This window comes from Elephantulus edwardii, unplaced genomic scaffold, assembly GCF_000299155.1.
Source record: "Elephantulus edwardii isolate Elephantulus edwardi_28Jun2011 unplaced genomic scaffold, EleEdw1.0 scaffold00216, whole genome shotgun sequence".
NCBI lineage: Eukaryota > Metazoa > Chordata > Mammalia > Macroscelidea > Macroscelididae > Elephantulus > Elephantulus edwardii.
Genome location: NW_006399966.1, coordinates 1,597,949 through 1,614,833, shown reverse-complemented (window position 1 = coordinate 1,614,833; position 16,885 = coordinate 1,597,949). Strand labels below are relative to the sequence as shown.

Here is a 16,885-nt window from a genome sequence, read left to right as displayed (position 1 = left end):
CTGCTCTAGAAAATAGTGGTGTTCACCCTGTGCTTGGACTAAGAAGATGGCACAGCAGGGGTTGGCCTGACCGGTCATCATTGCCCCACAGATTCTGGTTGGAGAGCTGAGCCTCAGGGCAGAGCTGAGGACCCAGAGGCCATCTCAGCTTAAAGGATCTGGGCTTAAAAGGAATGTGCAGTGGGTTGCCTCTGCTCAGGAGGGGCTAAAAAAAGCCTCACCCTCCCCTGGGCTTTGTGTGAGGGTTATCAACTGCTCAAGTCAGCTCATCTCTCTGGCTGCACTCGACATTTTTTTGAGAGGCTCTGCTTTCCTGGCCCTTATGGTCTCCACCGATTAGCAGGGGGTGGGAGTCAGCTTGTCCCAGAGGTAGAGGCCAGGAGGAATGTGGGGGTGTGAGAGGAGGAGGAGAGGGCTGGGAGCCCCAAACCCGGTGACAATACACAGTTGTCAGCTGTCCCCTGCTGATGTTTCTTCCTTTTATAGCCAGCAGCAGTTGCTCTCCTCTCACGCAGCCCCTCTGTGGGGGCTCCTGCACAGGATAAAAGGGGAGCGAAGAGGCCTCGGCTCCTGTCTTGTCTCCCAGGCGCCACATCTCTGATTCTTCCTTAGGTCCTCCCTCCGCTGAAGAGCCCGACAAGACGACATGGCTCCCAAGAAGCCTGAGCCTAAGAAGGAGGCAGCCAAGGCCCCAGCCCCGGCCCCAGCCCCGGCCCCGGCCCCTGAGCCACCCAAGGAACCTGCCTTTGACCCCAAGAGTGTAAAAGTGAGTGAACCACAAGGAGGGAAGGAGGGATGGCCTTCAGGATCCTACCTGCCCAGATGTTAGAAATCTACTTGGATTGATGCAGACTGGGCTGGGGTGAAGACCCAGGTGTCTGTGGCCTACGTTAAAGTCCTGTAGAGCAGTGGGGCGGATGTGGGGCTGGTGTAGGGTATCTCAAGGGTACAGGCCTTGTCCCTCAAAAACAGGGTGCTACTTTGCCTTAACAAGTTCTGCTCTACCACTCCAGATTATTAGTTGAGAACAACTGGGAGGTGCAACCCGTCAACCACCCAATTCATTTTAAGGTGATATTAGGGTCACCATAGTAAAGTGAAGAGTCTTTTTCCTTGGTGATCTTGTGATATCTTTACAGAGCAAAAATACATAATGATAGCTGCAGTGTAACGTGTAATAGATGGTAGAATTATTGGGACTCAGGGTGTATATGCCCTGTGTGCTGGGGCCTGGGAAAGCATCCCTCACGAAGGCCCTTGAATGAGAAGTAAGAAGTTGGTGGTGCTGGAAAAAAAGGTGAGAATAGACTGGCCCTCTCTTGTCTTTCATTATCAGTTGGTCTTTTCCTTCTGTGGCCTCAGCCTGGCCTCCACCTGGAGTACGCAGAGAACTGCCTCCATCTCAGACTGACACCCTTTTTCCTCTAATTGGTAGGGGAGCTGGGCTTGGTTCTCTCTGCCTCATCATTGTCTGTTCCTCTCTACCCTACCCTTCTCCCCTCATTCTGGATTGGTCCTTCCCTGGAGCTGGTGCAGGCCCCTGCCTGCTGATGTAGACATTTCAGGCCTCCCAGCAATGTGGCCCAGCTGCTGAAGGCGTGGAACTGGGAGGAGCAGGTTAAGGAGGAGGGAGGCAGAGGCCTCCGGAGAGTGAGGCCTTTTTTTAAGCCTTGGCACCACAATAAGAGGTCAAGTGGAAGCTGCTATGAAGAGCTATAAATAAGTTGGGAGTGGTGGGCCACTGGGGATCTAGCCTTAGCCGCAGGGCTAGGGGTGGTGAAGAATGAGTTAAAAGAGCCCAACCCCAGCTTCTATGACAGGTGCTCAGAGAAACGAAACCCTTGGGCTCCAATCGTATGACCTTCCCTGCACCCCTGCCAGGGACTGTGTCATTATTGTGCCAGTGGACCTGGGACTGAGCTACGCTAATCCCCTACAAGGAACAGGAGTTAAGCAAAGCTGCTTGGCTAAACAATGGGAGTTGTTGCACCATCTCTTACCCAACCAGTTTCTTGATTATGGCACAGTCTGGGGAAACAGAGGCATAATGTAAGACGTTGAAAGTACCTGGAGCTTTTCCTGGATCATCTGTCATTCCTTCCACAAGTAGAGCCTGGCAAGACAATCACATTATTTCTCCATCTCAGGGACCTTCCTAGGTTTTCTCTCTGATTTGTTCTGTTCCAACACCACTCCAGAAGGAAGTAACTGCCAGGCCTAGTTCTTGGAGGCTGGGTCACAGTGTCATGGTGCTCTCTGAAATGTGCCTCCTCCTTGACCTGTCACTTCCTTCCCCTCCCTTCCACAAACCTGTGTTGATATTTTCTATGTCATTTTTTGATATTCCAATTTTGGAGATTTTTTTTTCTTAACTAAGCAAAGAAAGAAGGCTACTAGAAAACATTACTTTGCAAAGGGAGACATGTAGGGACGAAGTGATGCTTAGCTTGTGACTCATTGTACCAAATAATTTTTTTGGATGATAAACAAAGATTTAGATGAGAAACCGTTTCATGTTTATTCCTAAGGGGAGGTGAGGAATTCTGGAAAATGGCCCAGCAGGAGGAGTTACGAATCTTCAAGGTGAATGTTATTGCAGAGGCTTATGGGGCAAGAGACTTCACTTACTATGGGATGGTGTGCAAGTAGAGTCCCTGGGGGTTAGTTTGAGTCCTGTTCCAGTGGAAGGCTCTCTGCTGCCTCTAGAGGAAGGTCGTATAGAGGTCGGAGGATGGTGGACGGCTCAGTGAGTCTAAGGCATCAGCTTGTAAAGCAAGTTCTGCTTGGAACATAATTTTAAAGGAACTAAATGTTTGCTAAAATAGGGTATGGGCATGTTTTATCAGGGGAAAACATTTGTCCTGTAGTTTCCTGACCAAACACCAGATACCTTCCATGAAATGTGACTCTGGCTGCCCTGTCTCCCTCTTCTCACCAAGATTTCTTACTCATTTAATTGTTTATGAGGGACCACGGGTGGTGACCTCTTCAGGCTGAGCAGGGATAAAGGCCCACGCAGCAGAGCAGAAATATCTCAGTGTCTGCCCGCTATCTCTGCCTTTGCCAGTCAGGTCACTATTATCTATGTGGAGTTGTTGTAGTCTTGAGGACAGTGAGTTCTGCCTACAAAGGGCCATGACAGTGGGGCCTTCCTGCAATGTTTGTTTTAAAGTAGGGGAGAAAAGAAGACATTTTTCATGAAGGTATGATTGCATCCACCCATTTCCTTTGCTTAGATGATTCTTTGCTCAAAGATACCTTTTGTCCATTTACTTCTGGGGCTTAAAGCATTGCAAGGGGAAAACTGCAGTGTAAAACTTCTTTATCCCATTTACTTAGGAATTTCCTTTAAACTCCTTACCCACTTTTAGCAAAGTTCACGGCTGGTTCCTTTCCCTATCTAGGATGGTGGGTGTCTTTCTCCCCCTCTTTTGGCCTGTGCTGCCTCCACCCGGGGTCCTCACGGATGGAGGAGAGCTCTGGGGGGATGTGGAGGAGGGATGGACCGGCACAGAGTTAGTACTAGCGATGGTGGCACATGGAGAAGATGTTCCACGATTGGTAATGACCATCAATGGAGACAGAATTGGGGTGGAAAGGAAAACGAGGATAATGAAGTAAAATACAAGGTCAAACAATGACTCACATTTGTACATTCTTTATTAATTTAATGCATTTTCAGAGCTGCCTGCTTTCCTCTTCTGCATTCAGGACCTAATTATGCAAGATGGGAAGAAGCCCAAATTTACTCCTTTATTCAAGGATTGTTTATTGAGTGCCTACTTTGTGCCAGTCATCAGTGTACAACAACAAAAACCCCTGGCTTCAGGGAGACAGGCGCAGGAAAAGGCACAACTACAAAGTGATAATGAAGCATCGTGGGCCGTGCGAAATACCTTTCCGGTCTCAAGAGCACCTGAAAGGGACATGTGTTGAAGGAGGGGTCGAAATGGAATGGAATAGGGAGCTAGAGAGAGTCTCATTAAAGGAAGGGACTTAAAAGCAGCACCAAGTGGGGGGTGGGGAAGAGTCCAGGTGGGGAGCAGTGGGTGCATGGGTACAAGGAAGAGGTTGTAGGATGTGGAGTTGGGAGAGACAAGGGGTGAAAAGAAAGGAGGATTGGTTGGATGAAGAATTTATATTAGACCAAAAGGAAGTCTAATAGGGAGTCACTTCAGGTTCTAGAATTATTAAAAAGAAAATATTCCTCTTTCTTCCTGGAGCCATTAATTATTCGATACATGCATGATATTGAGGTGGGAGTTTTGGAAACTATTAAAGTGTGTTAATTGTGGCCCATTCATTAGTGGTGTTGCTGTTGTGTATTGTTGGGTCAGAACCAACCCATGCTTACCTTCCAGGGGGTTTTCAGAGGCAGTAAATTGAATGAGAGGAGATTGTCCATCCTTCTCTTGGGGAGCAGCTGTTGGATTCAAACCACGTGTCTTTGGGGTTGCAGCACAGCTTCTTACCACTAGGCCACCAGGGCTCCCTCATTTGTTAGCAGTTTGGTATATTACTTGGCCTGCAGCTTTCTCTGGAGATGAGCCAGATTGCAGCTCCAGTGCTCACCCCCTTGTGTTCCTTTCTTACAGATAGACTTCTCTGCTGACCAGATTGAAGGTGAGTACTGACAACCCCCCTTCCCTTCCCCACTTTTTCTCAGCTCCACTTTACTGTGGGAGGAGGAGTAGTAATCATAATCACATAATCATAATATATAATTATATGCTAGACACAGTCCTAAAGCCTTTACACGAATGAACGAATAGAATTCTCACAACTCCTTGAGTTGTAGATTATTGCCACACCTGTTTTAAGGGTGAAAAACAAAGTCACAGAGCGTTTGAGAGGCTTGGCCAGTCTCACCTGTTTCACACAGGCAGGATTCAAACTCACATTATAGTGTGAAGAACGTTGTTTAGGAATTATGAATTTTGGTGTATGTTCTAATCCTGTTGCTTTCTGGCCATGTAAGTTTAGGGTGAGTCACTTGACTTCTCTAAATCTTAATTTTACCATTGGCAAAGTTAAGATATTTGGTTCTTCTCTCTCTTTCTATTGTGACTTTAGTGCTTTGCAAAGTAGATTGATTTCTTATTCATCCATTCGCAAATTAATTATAGTAGTAGTGGCCTAGTGGACAAGGAGTTGTGCCGAGGCAACAGTTCAAATCCACTAGTGGCTCTGCAGGAAGAAGATGGGCAATCTCCTGGTGGTTGAGTTACAATATCTGCAAACCTGCTGGAGGGCCAGCTATGGTTTGTTTTCAACTTGACAACCATGAGTGACAGGGAAAGAGAGAAAAGAGGAGAGGAGAGGGAGGGAGGAGAGAGGAGAGCAGAGAGTGGAGAGCAAGAGAGCGAGAGAGAGAGAGAGAGAGAGAGAGAGAGAGAGAAGAGAGAAGAGAATACAGTCACACTTTCCCCACACTCTCCCTAGGAATTCTCATTTCCATTAATCCTTCTGTTCCATTTTTTCCTGCCTTTAGGACTTTTAGGGTTTTTTATCCTTGGGCAAATGATACTCTTTTTCACTCCATATGGTTGGTTATTCTAAGCAGTGAATGCCTCTCTGATGTATTGGTTACCTTATATGTCTGCCTGTTGTTTGGCTGAAATTTAAGCCATGGGGTGAATTTTATTCCAGGTTTAAAGAGTGACTAAGGGCCATACTCTCAGGGTTCCACCTGCCTCTGTCAAGCCAGTTGTTGTTGTTAGGTGCTGTTGAGTCAACTATGACTCATTATAACCCTGTGAACAACAGATTGAGAACTTGCCCAGTCCTTTATGGTCTCAGCCACTCTCAAGCCCATTTCTGCAGTCACAGCATCCACCAATCAATCCCACTGAGCATCTTCCTCCCTTTCACTGACCCTGTACTAAAAAGACAAAAAGCTTGATGTCTTTTTGCAAAGGCTGACACCTCATGACAACATGCCCAAAATATGTGAGAGGAAGTTTCACCATCTTTGGCCCTAAGTGTGTCCACTTAGATTTTGAGTTTTGCTCACACATTTCTCCACTTTACCCAGAACCATCTACCCTAATCCCTTTCAGAGTGTTCAGCTGTGGTAACTGGGCACCATCTTGCTCTTCGGGTCTCAGGATTGTGGAAGTTGAATATCATTCTTTTCAATTCAGAAATTCTATTAATCTATTCACCATTTTCTGGATATCTTCTACTTATTTAAAGAGAGTTATCAAACACTTCTTGGCTTTATATTGTCCAGACGAGATGGGTCCAATTTCTTTCATGTTTTCTTCTTATAGGAACTAGCGTCTAGATTTTTCTCTCTCTCTAGAAAGGTGCTGACCACCACTGGATGCACGCTGCTAGTAAGCAAGTGACTGTATACAGTATACTGTATGGGTGGTGCAAATGGTTACGTGTTTGACTAATAACCGAAAGACGACTGTTCAAACCCACTCAGAGGCATCTTGAAAGAAGGGCCTACTAAGCTATTTCCAAAAAGTCACGGCCAAAAATATCAAGGCCCTGTAAAGTACTACTCACTTAATTGCCATTCTACTCAGATGGTCTCTATGAGTTAGAATCAACTTGATAGCAATTGTTAGTGGGTTGTATGTGGCTTTTTTTTTAAATCTTAAGCTTTAATGTTTGGTTTATACACACATACCAGCATCCCCAGCAGGCTGGAACTTTAGCAGGTAGAAGATATAGCTGATTATTTCTTCCTCATCCATCATTTCCTTTGGGAAGACATAGATGATTTTGTCCTGGCAGGAATCACATCTGTATTGGCCTAAGTGAGAAGAATAATACAGTATGTAATTGTTGTTATGTGATGTCAAGTTGGAACCAACTCATAGCTGACCCTCCAGCTTGTTTTCAGAGGCTGGAAATCAGGAGCAGCTTGTGGATTCAAACCTTGTGCCTTCGAGTTTGCAGGGCAGCTCTTTGCCACTAGGTCATCAGAGCTTCCGACTGTTAAGATTACTATAAATCTCAACGAATGATCAGCTCAGAGCCTGGCCTGCTGTAAATGCTCAAATCACAGGTCACTGCCTCCTTCTACCCTCCGTTTCCCACCCTCCTAATTTAACATCATTATGTCCATTTTTTATGAGGAAGCTTCTCTCTTACTATGTTGTTGTTGTTTGAGGCTGTTGAGTCGTAGACGACTCATAGCAACCCTATGAATGAACGGCCTGAGCACTGTTCATATATAGAGTTTCCGGAGGCAAGCCATTTGATAAATGGATGCTGTTCCTGCTTCCAGGCTTGTTTTAGTCGGGAAGCTCCAGCCAGCACTGTCCACCATGGGTGCCCATTACCACGACTGGTACATCACTGTCACAGTGTTCAGCATCACAGCAACCACAAGTGACCTCTCTACAGCAACGCACAGACCAGTGCTACACTCTCTTATTATATCTGACCTAATTCTTGTGATTGAAGGAGGAGATCAAAAAGTCTGTCTTCAGAGTCAACAAAATGTATATATTGACCATTGGATATGTGCTAGATGTGGTGTTAATTGCTTTAAAGATGTATGGAAAAATGAAATCCTTATAACAAGGCTCAGAGGTAGGTGATATTTCCACCTTGCAGAGGAGGAAATAAAGGTTCAACAAGGTTAAGTGACTTGGTCCAGCTTCCACCATCAAGTGGTAAAATTGGGACTAAATTTGGGAAGATCCTAACAGATTTTATTATTTTTTTTTAGCATTTATTATGGGCCAGACATTATGCTAAAGTTTTTAATCCTCACACAGACCTTCCATTTATATGAGGTACATGCCGTTTCATGGAAGAGACGAGTTTTAGTGAGGTTAAATATTGGCTTGCTTGAGGCTACATAGCTAGTAAACAATAGAAGTGGAATTTGGACCCAATTATTCTGTAATGTGAAGACCATATAGTTTGATATCTTTTAAATACACACACAATCTAATGAAGAGTTGCAAGTAGAAGTCTTAAGAGCACCCGCTTTGATTGTGGAGTGATTTGTAAATAATCCACACACAGCTCACAAGTAAATATGTGTTCCAAAAAAAAAAAAAAACCAACAAAAAAAACCCAAGTAAATATGTGTTCCAAATACGCTTAAAAAGGCTTAAAGAGCTTTTCTCCAATGTCGTTCGGACATTCTTCTTTGATTTATACTGCTAATCTGCTTAATAAATGGTTTCTTTGTGAATAGAAGAAGGTAATTTCAATGTCATTCCAGTTGAAATGATCTCCAGGAATGAATGTGGTCAGAAGCTATGCTGCAATCCCAAAGGCATGCGGTTCAAATCCACCAGCTGCTCCTCCCGGAAAAGATGGACAATCTCTTCCTCCCATGTTATTAACTGCCTCTAAAAACTCACCAGAGGGTCAGCTATGGGTCGGTTCCAACTCAATGGTACACAACAACAACAACATCAGGACTCAGGGTTCTTTGCAAAGGGCCCAGCAGTGGCTTAATTTGGTCTTTCCTGGGACCTCCAGGGAATCTCGTCCCTATAGCTCTGAACTGGTTCCAGAACTAGTAAGGAAGACAACTAGTGGATTTGTTTGACTCCCTTACCATACACTAGTCCAACATGCAGCTCGGGCGGACATTGTCTTCTCCCTGCAGCCAGCAAAGGAGCGCTCCGCTCTGTGAGGCTCACAGTTTGCTCAAGGCCACAGGCAGAGCAGAACAGAGCTGGGTGGTCTGGCTCCAAGGCCCTATCACCATTGCTCCTGGAACAAGCTGTCCTGATAACAGCTGAAGTTCAAGCCTCTCTTATCACTGCCATACAACCGCCACCTCCTCTAACACTCATTGTAACGCTCACAGAGGGGCGTGTGTGGAGGAGTCGTTACTTCCTGTGTGTACACAAGGAGTGACATCTCATTGTGACAGAGCCAAGACGAGAACCCTGGGGCTCCTGACTCTTAACCCAGTGCTCTTCTCACTTCCTGTCATTTATAACAGCCAAGGCCATCGCCTGCCTCAGGGAGGGGTGGGTAGAGGGAGAGGAGAGAGACATTCACATGATCTAACAATGGGCTTTTTCAGAAGAGGGCCCAGAAAGCCTGGCATGGAGCAGGTGAGGAGACCCTGACGGGCCAGCTGCTTCTTCATTAGAAGATAGAGGGTGGGTTTCAGGGGAAGGGGGGGCTGGGGTGGATGATCCAGGAAAAACACGGAACTATTTTTTTTTTTTAACATTTTTAATGAAAATTTAGGGAGTTAGGGTTTCCATTCATTCATTGTTGCACTTTTTTCCTTGCACACCTCCTCCCCCCAATTCACTCTTCTCTTTGAAAAGTAAAAGAAAAATTCTTTCATTGTTATGCAATCCCTCCCCCCAGGTCCACTCCACTGTGCAGCCTTTGTTCTGGACTCCTGTCATGACAATAATACCTATTCGTATGTCCCTTCCTAACAATTCTCTCCTTCATCTGTTTCAATGCTGTATGCATTATTTATCCCCTCTTTCTCAGTCTTCCCTCAACCCCGACGTCAGTCCTGTTTTACAACAGTGGCACTATGAAATATTTATCCTTTTGTGACTGAGATACTTCAGTCGGCATAACCTCCTCCAGGGTCCACACTGAACTATCTTAACAACCGTGTTGTTCCTCTGTTCAGCAGGGTGGAGGCCGGTCAGCCCCTCACCCCCATCTTCACTTGGGCCACAGGCCTACAGCCAGGTCTTCTCTCTGCAGAGTTCAAAGAGGCCTTCTCATTGTTTGACCGGACCCCCACTGGAGAGATGAAAATCACCTACGGGCAGTGTGGGGATGTGCTGCGGGCTCTGGGCCAGAACCCCACCAACGCCGAGGTGCTGCGTGTCCTGGGCAAACCCAAAGCCGAAGGTCAGTGTGGGCCCGAGCGACTCACCTCCTCTGGTGCCAGTCCTCAGCCCCTGGGCTCCGGACCCGGACCCAGACTTGTCACTTTTTTAAAAAATTATTAATTTTAATAGACATTTACAGAGGTTTTGGATTTCCATTCATTCATTGCCGCACTTTTCTCCCTGCCCAGCCCTCCCCACCAGCTCGCTCCCCCCTCCGAAAAGAAAAAGAAAAAAAAATATTCCTTCATTAGTATACAATTCCCACATCCCTCCCCCCCCCCCCCCACCCCGAGTACACTTCTCTATGCAACCTTAATTCTGGATTCCTGTGCTAACCATAATACTCAATCATATATCACCTCTAATCTGTTCACCTGTCACTTCTCCTCCCCCTTTAATCTCAGCTCCCCAGGTTACTCTCATCTCCTTGAGACAACGGATCTAAAATGTACCCTGCACTTGCTCTTGCTCCATCAGGAAACTGAGCTGGTTCCTCCTCCAGAAGCTGGGGAGCTGGGGTGCCGCAGGCAGGAAGGGCAGGTGGAGATTTGATAACTAACCGCCCACTCCAGCCCACTCTGGCAGAAGGAGGAGCAGTCTCCCCCTGTGAGGTTACCTGCCTCTGAAAACCTGCTGGAGGCCGGTTCAGACTCTACAGTACAGCAGCAACAACAACAACTGCCCTCTCACTCCACAGCCCAAGAGCTCCAGGTTGAGATGCAAGAGCACCGGGTGTTGTGTGACCATTATGAGCTATACCATAATAAGTTGTTTCTGCCAGTGGTTATTTGTTGTTGTTGTGTACCATAGAGTCAGAACTGTCCCATAGTTGACTCTTCTGCGAGTTTTCGGAGGCAGTTAATCACATGGGAGAAGATTGCCCATCCTTCTCCCGGATAGTGATTATAGTACCAACGTTTGTAAATTACTCATTTTATGTAAGTTAGCAGATGCAAGATTCACTCTCTAAAGATGCCTCTTTCACTCGTCTGTCCTCCAGTAGATTTTGGTGAAACCAAGAGTTTAGAGCACATGGTACCTTGCTAGCTATCAAGCTGGGAACTGTATAAGGAGAATGTCCCTCTTGTGAACATCACCTTTCACGTGTGTTGGGGACAAAGGTTCACAACTGCCCTAAGCCACACAGGGCCTCATCCCAAGGCATGCAGCCAGGAGCCTTGGACAGCGGCCTCCCAGCAAGGGAGGGTTTCTCTAGAGGCTTCCTGGGCCCAATCTTTCTCTTCTTTTTCCTTGGTGTCTGGCTCTTTCTCCTTTTCTTGCTAAAAATACCGGTGAGGGGTTAAGGAGATGAGCTTGAAGTGCCACAGGCCTGGGAACATAACCATGTCGGTAACATTTCTGAACTGTATGAGCTGTTTCCATTTTGGAGGAGTTTCTGGTTCATTTGGTTTCCTGAGAGGCACAGTTAAGTATATAAGACTGGAAGGTTGGTAGTTCAAACCCACCTAGGGGCAAGTTGGAAAACAGGCCTTGACCATATGCTTCTGAAAGGTCACAGCCTTGACAACACTAGGGAGCTCTTGTCCTCTGACACACACAGAGTCGCTGGGAGTCAGAATTAACCCAATGGCAACCTACAACTCTAGCAACAACCTGGGTTGACAGATATGCCAAACTCTGTTGTTAAGTGCTGTCGAGTTCACCATGGCTGATAGCAACGCTATGCACAATAGTTCTGAACCCTGCCCTATCCTGAGCCAATCTCACTGTCTCTGTCTGACACACCCACCCTCATTACCATAGTTATTGTGTCAATCCATCTCATCAGGGGTGCTCCTCTCCTGCGCTGTCTCTCAACCCTTCAAACTCTGTGTTATCTAAAAATGGTTTTGGGTGATCTGGTGGCCCAGTCTGTAGAAAGTTGCACTGTTGACTAAAAGGTTGTACTTCTCCTCTGGTGGTTGGCATCCATCAACCTCTCCATGGAAGGATGGTGGGTAGTCTACTCTGGGGTGATTGACAGCCTCCAGGGTGATTGACAGCTGGAGGGTCAGCTATGAGTTGGACCCAACTGGATGGCAATACCATACACACACACACACAGAGAGAGAGAGAGAGATCCCTTGCAACAAGTAGTCAAAGCTTTAACACACTACAATTTGGAAGAAATATGCTGTTCACAAGAGAGATAATTGTGAATTTATAAAAATTATTTTTTTTGAATAGCACGTAAGGCAATATGATCTAGTCCTGGGTCCCAAATGCATGCAAACGTTTCATTTTTCAATTCTATCATTGCGTTCCTGTAACTGTCAATCTGTCACAAGGCAGAGGCTTCCATTGTGAATGTAAATCCTGGGTTGGCCCTGCTGGCACCCTCAGTGCTTACCTGAGCCCCAAGTACCAGGAGGTATATGGTTCTTTTCCCCTTCAGTCTAGGCCTTTCATCAAGAAAAGGGTGTCCCCGAGCCAGCCACCTACATTTCCCACAGGCCCTGTGCCCTCTGGAATCACTGACTGGGAGGTCACCCAGAAGAGGCCTTCATCTAAGGCCTGGAAGGGGTGGGGTTTGACCTGGAAGAGCCAGGAGAGGCCCCTGAACTTTGCTATGTTGTTTTCTGTCCTCGTCCACGCTCATCTGTAGAGATGAATGCCAAGATGCTGGACTTCGAGACATTCCTGCCCATCTTACAGCACATCTCCCGCAACAAGGAGCAGGGCACCTACGAGGACTTCGTGGAGGGGCTGCGGGTGTTTGACAAGGAGAGCAATGGCACGGTCATGGGTGCTGAGCTGCGGCACGTGCTGGCCACCCTGGGTATGCCGGCTGGGCAGAGCCGAAGCCCAGGGAGGAGGGAGAGGGCTGGCGGTGTCGAGGCGGCACATGTTGTGTATGTGTGGGCTGCAAGGCCCCTGGATTCCTGGGTCAGCCATGTCCCGATCCTGTCGCCCTGGAGGAATTGCAGGAATAACTTTGCCAGCAGGATTTGCTCACCAGGTGCCAAAACTGGGAGAGAAGAAGACAGGGGCAGGTTGGCGGGCCGGAGGCACTTCTACTGGGGCCTGCAAGTTAGGGTGTGGGGTTTCCACTCTTGTCTTTGTCTCGGGCTCTGGGTCCCCAGGCTGCTTATAGTGGTAGCTGTGAGGCAGAGGGAGAGACCATGGGGCCTCTGAAGCCTCGACTCCATCCTTCAAAGCCTTTGAGAGAGGATGGGGGATGGGTAGGAACCATCTCCCAGCCTCACGGAGCCTTGGGCCCCAGGGGTACTTGAGTTTGGCCATCTGTAACAAGGTGTTCACTGTTCCCCAACACAGGGGAGAAGATGACTGAGGCTGAAGTGGAACAGCTGCTGGCCGGACAGGAGGACGCCAACGGCTGCATCAATTACGAAGGTATCAGGCCATGTTCTTGCTTCCTGGCACCAGTAGAATGGAGGGTGGGCGTGCTGAGGGCTGGGTGGGTCTGGAGGATGTGAGCGCTAGATGGGCTAGGTGGTGTCCTTTCTATCCTGAGGAAAAAAAAATCATGGTGGTATGTAGATTGGGAGACAGCTCCGTGATATGCAAGCTAACTAACCTTGGGCAAATCACTTACTTTCTCATAGACCAAAATAAGAGTGATGTTAGGACCTTTCTCAAGGCTGTGGGAGCTCATGCCACCCATGTCAAGCATCAGCGGGCAAGGTGGTCACCGAACTGGGTTTAGGTCTAGTCCTTTCCTCCACCTTTTCCCCAGTAGGAGAAAGAATCACAGTCTAGAGGAAAGGTAGTCAGAAGGGTTAAATAAGGCAGCAGACGGGATGGAGAAGTGTAAGGCACCCAGAGGGAAGTAAAGCACTGGATGGGGGGGGCAAGTCTAGTAGATGGTTTTCATCTTCTATCCTAGCCTTTGTCAAACACATCATGTCTGGGTGAAGCAGACTCTTCAGGGTGAGTACAGCCTTCCCCCCACCAGTCCCTCCTGGGGCTTTAGGAACAATACCACATACCCACAAGGCCTTCTTCTCCATGCCTGACCCCTTAAGAGGCAACCCATGGGATCAGTGCAGAAGGGCCTGGCCACTTATCATTTCCCTTCTACCCTTGGTATTCCTTGCCACCGCCCCTCTTCCCTGTCCACTCTGCCTCTTGTTCCCCTTTGCATTTTTACCCTATTTTCTACATAATCAGCCACATCTTACCTCCCAGGTGTCCTCAGGCCAGAGGCTTCCTTACAGACTCCTGGGGGTGAGAATGCAGGATGCCAAATGAAGGAGCATCTCTGGCCTGTACTCTTGACCCCATTCCTCCTCATTCCCCTGGGCTGGGTGCTGTCCTACTAATGAGATGGAATTTGGGGTGAAGGACTGGGGGGGTAGGGGAGGGTGAAAGGCCATTTTCATCTAGTACCATCTTTCAGGTGCCTGGTCCTTGGCATTAGTCCTCAGAGGGTGAGTGAGCAAGAGAACCAGAAGAACCAAGCTGGAGCCAGAGTCCTGGGTGTGTCACTGCACCACAGCCCCAAGGACCTCTGTTTATTCTGTAAATAAACATCCTGTGCAAAGCTGGGCCAAGTTCCCTGATTCCAAGTCTCTGGACTGTATTTTTTATGATAGATCACCTGAGAACTCGCGTTCATGTCTCAGAGAAATGTGTACACTTACTCCACATTTATCAATGTGATTGGGTTCCAAACGTCAGGCCATTATATGAAAATCAGAGTTATTAGAAAATAGAGATGACTATATCAGATCACAAATGGTGGCTAAAGATATCATTACATAACTGCCAAATCATATCATGACATAGCTGCCAAATTATATTGTTGTATAACTGACAAACCACTGAGAATTGTGTTCCAGTTGACATGTGAACGTAACTATTACAGCCAGCCTTGTTCCCATCTTATGCTTTGTCATTCATTACTGCCAGCTGTATGTCATAATGTGCAAAATAGATAGATTTGGGTTTTCCCCACCATTATCTAAAATGAAAAATGTTGAATAATGAGATAGTAGATAAATGAGCAGGAGGTTTAGGATCTGGAAGCTGGAAAGACGTGGGCTTACAAACCTAGAAAAATAGGGTCAGACACATGAGCAGGGAGGTCTGGGAAGGTCTACTGTTCAAGGAGTTGTTATCAGAGAACTGAATTTCTTTCTAAGGTTCACTGCCCATCTCACTTCACTTCCAGGTGGCAGGCAGGAAGAAGGAATCGAGTTAGAGAGTTCCCAAGTGGTTCTCGCTTCTTGAAGTGGGCCTCCTCCCATGAGTGCAAAGTCTGTGGCTCCTAATTCATCCCTGCTTGTTCTGGACATTTCCCTCATCCTAGACTGCAAACCTCAGGCGAAGAGACTCAGAGTCCCCAAAGGCTCAGTTCCCAGATTTCAGGTGGAGAGGGCAGGAGAATGGGGAGAGGAAGTGGGGCAAAGAGAAAAAGAAAGAAATGAGGCGTGGGGAGAAGGAAACAATGAAGTTAAAGATCAATATTTATATGTGCGAAAAACCTTATAACTGGAATCTCAGCCCCCATGATCCTGAGACCGAAAGAACTAAATGATGCCTGGCTATAATTACTGACTGCTCTCAAGGGACTATAATAGGATAGAGTGAAAGGAAAAAAAAATATGGAACAAACCTAAGATCCTAAAAAAAGATTAGACTTACTGGTCTTATAGGGACTAGTGGAACCCCACAAGAATATGGCTTCTAGACACCCTTGAGGCCTTAAATTGATCTCAACTCCTGTGAATCAACTTTCAAACAATAGCCAGACCTAGAAGGTGAACAATAATGCCAAAGAGGTATGTACTTTTTAGAACAAAAATAGGAATGGAAGTGGTAATCACAGGGAGGAAGTGGGAAATTTGATATTACATTGTGGGGGTTGCCATCAATATCATGAATGAAATGAATGGAAAACCAATTTACTCTGTTAATTTTCACTCAAATAATAATAAAAAGTTTAAGAGAGAGAGAGAGAAAACACCGTTATATTGGAGTCAGGGCTCCCTGAGAATGCCTGCAAGGTAAAGAAGGCACTCTTCATGGCCTTTCTGCTGTCCTGTCACAGTGACTAGCCAGAAGAACTTGGTGGACACATCCACGAGTTCAGCCTCTACCATTTATTTTGGAGGCTGAGAACCATGAGTGGAAAGTCAGTCTTCTCAGCATTTCTTGTCTGGTTGGGGAGATTTTGAGGATAGGCCCAAACAGTGGAACCGGTTTTGTTGAATTATAAACCAGAGACCTTTACACAGTTGAGAGGGAATAATTAACTGAATCCAGTGATATTAAGATTGTTTTAACCACACTGTCTTTTGTTCAAATGAACTTCTATGGAGAAGCTAACGTATGAAGCAGAAGACAGAACTTCTCTGACTGAGGAGGAGAGGGCTTGGCTTCCAGCCTTTCAGAAATTCCATCTTGGTTCCTTGGACCATAGCTATTGTTGATTGCCTTACAGTTGAGCATGACTCATAGCAACCTTGTGAACAAAAGGCCTGAAGCCCCTCTACAACTATCGATATTTATCAAAGTTCATAGGGTTTCCAGAAACACGTCGTTTAGGGAGTGGATGCCACTCCTGCTGAGTGCAATTTAGGCAGACATCATGCTTGGGAGAGTGGAGGGACAGCACAGGAGAGGAAGACCTTCGACGAGATGGATTGATTCAGTGACTGGGGTAATGGGGATAGGTATGTTGGAGACAATCAGATCGGCACGAGATAGAGCAGGGTTTAGGGCTGTTGTACATAGGGTCGCTATGAGTTGCAGGCGACTCAATGACACATAACAACAAATAAAAACAAATCACAAACTTAATCTTTAGAGATGACCTGCCTCAATCTATGCTTATAGCAAAAGGCACATGAGCCCAGTTCCTTTGAGTTCTATTTTCTTACCCTTTTCAATACATCAGTTTGCTTCTGAAATGTTTCCTACCTTGACTCCTATGATATTGCTGTTCACTGCATCCCGACTGTCACTCTCTCCCCAGCTCAACTCATCAGGTTTTTTCCCTCTCCCTTTCTTCAACAAGTGTTTATTGTTCATGGCATACATTTATAAAGAACTGAGGAGTTAAAGCTCCCACTTATTTAAAAAGAAAACCACAGGGTTGTACAGTTTGGTGGGAGGAGGGGTGG

At 46.6% G+C, this 16,885-nt stretch overlaps 1 protein-coding gene across 2 annotated transcripts; it reads left to right on the top strand.

Moving 5' to 3' along the window:
- Positions 1 to 270: 270 nt before the first annotated feature.
- Positions 271 to 13,685, top strand: LOC102857487 (myosin light chain 4-like). Of its 2 annotated transcripts, XM_006897806.1 has the most exons (7): positions 271 to 369; positions 613 to 766; positions 4,596 to 4,623; positions 9,667 to 9,816; positions 12,403 to 12,576; positions 13,074 to 13,151; positions 13,645 to 13,685. In XM_006897806.1, exons 2-7 carry the CDS (start codon positions 647 to 649, stop codon positions 13,671 to 13,673), a joined length of 579 nt encoding a protein of 192 aa, XP_006897868.1. In that variant the 5' UTR covers positions 271 to 369; positions 613 to 646; the 3' UTR covers positions 13,674 to 13,685. The 2 variants fall into 2 exon arrangements, with proteins under 2 accessions (XP_006897868.1, XP_006897867.1); XM_006897805.1 differs by lacking the exon at positions 271 to 369 and having other exon boundaries at positions 574 to 766.
- The last annotated feature ends 3,200 nt before the right edge of the window (positions 13,686 to 16,885 follow it).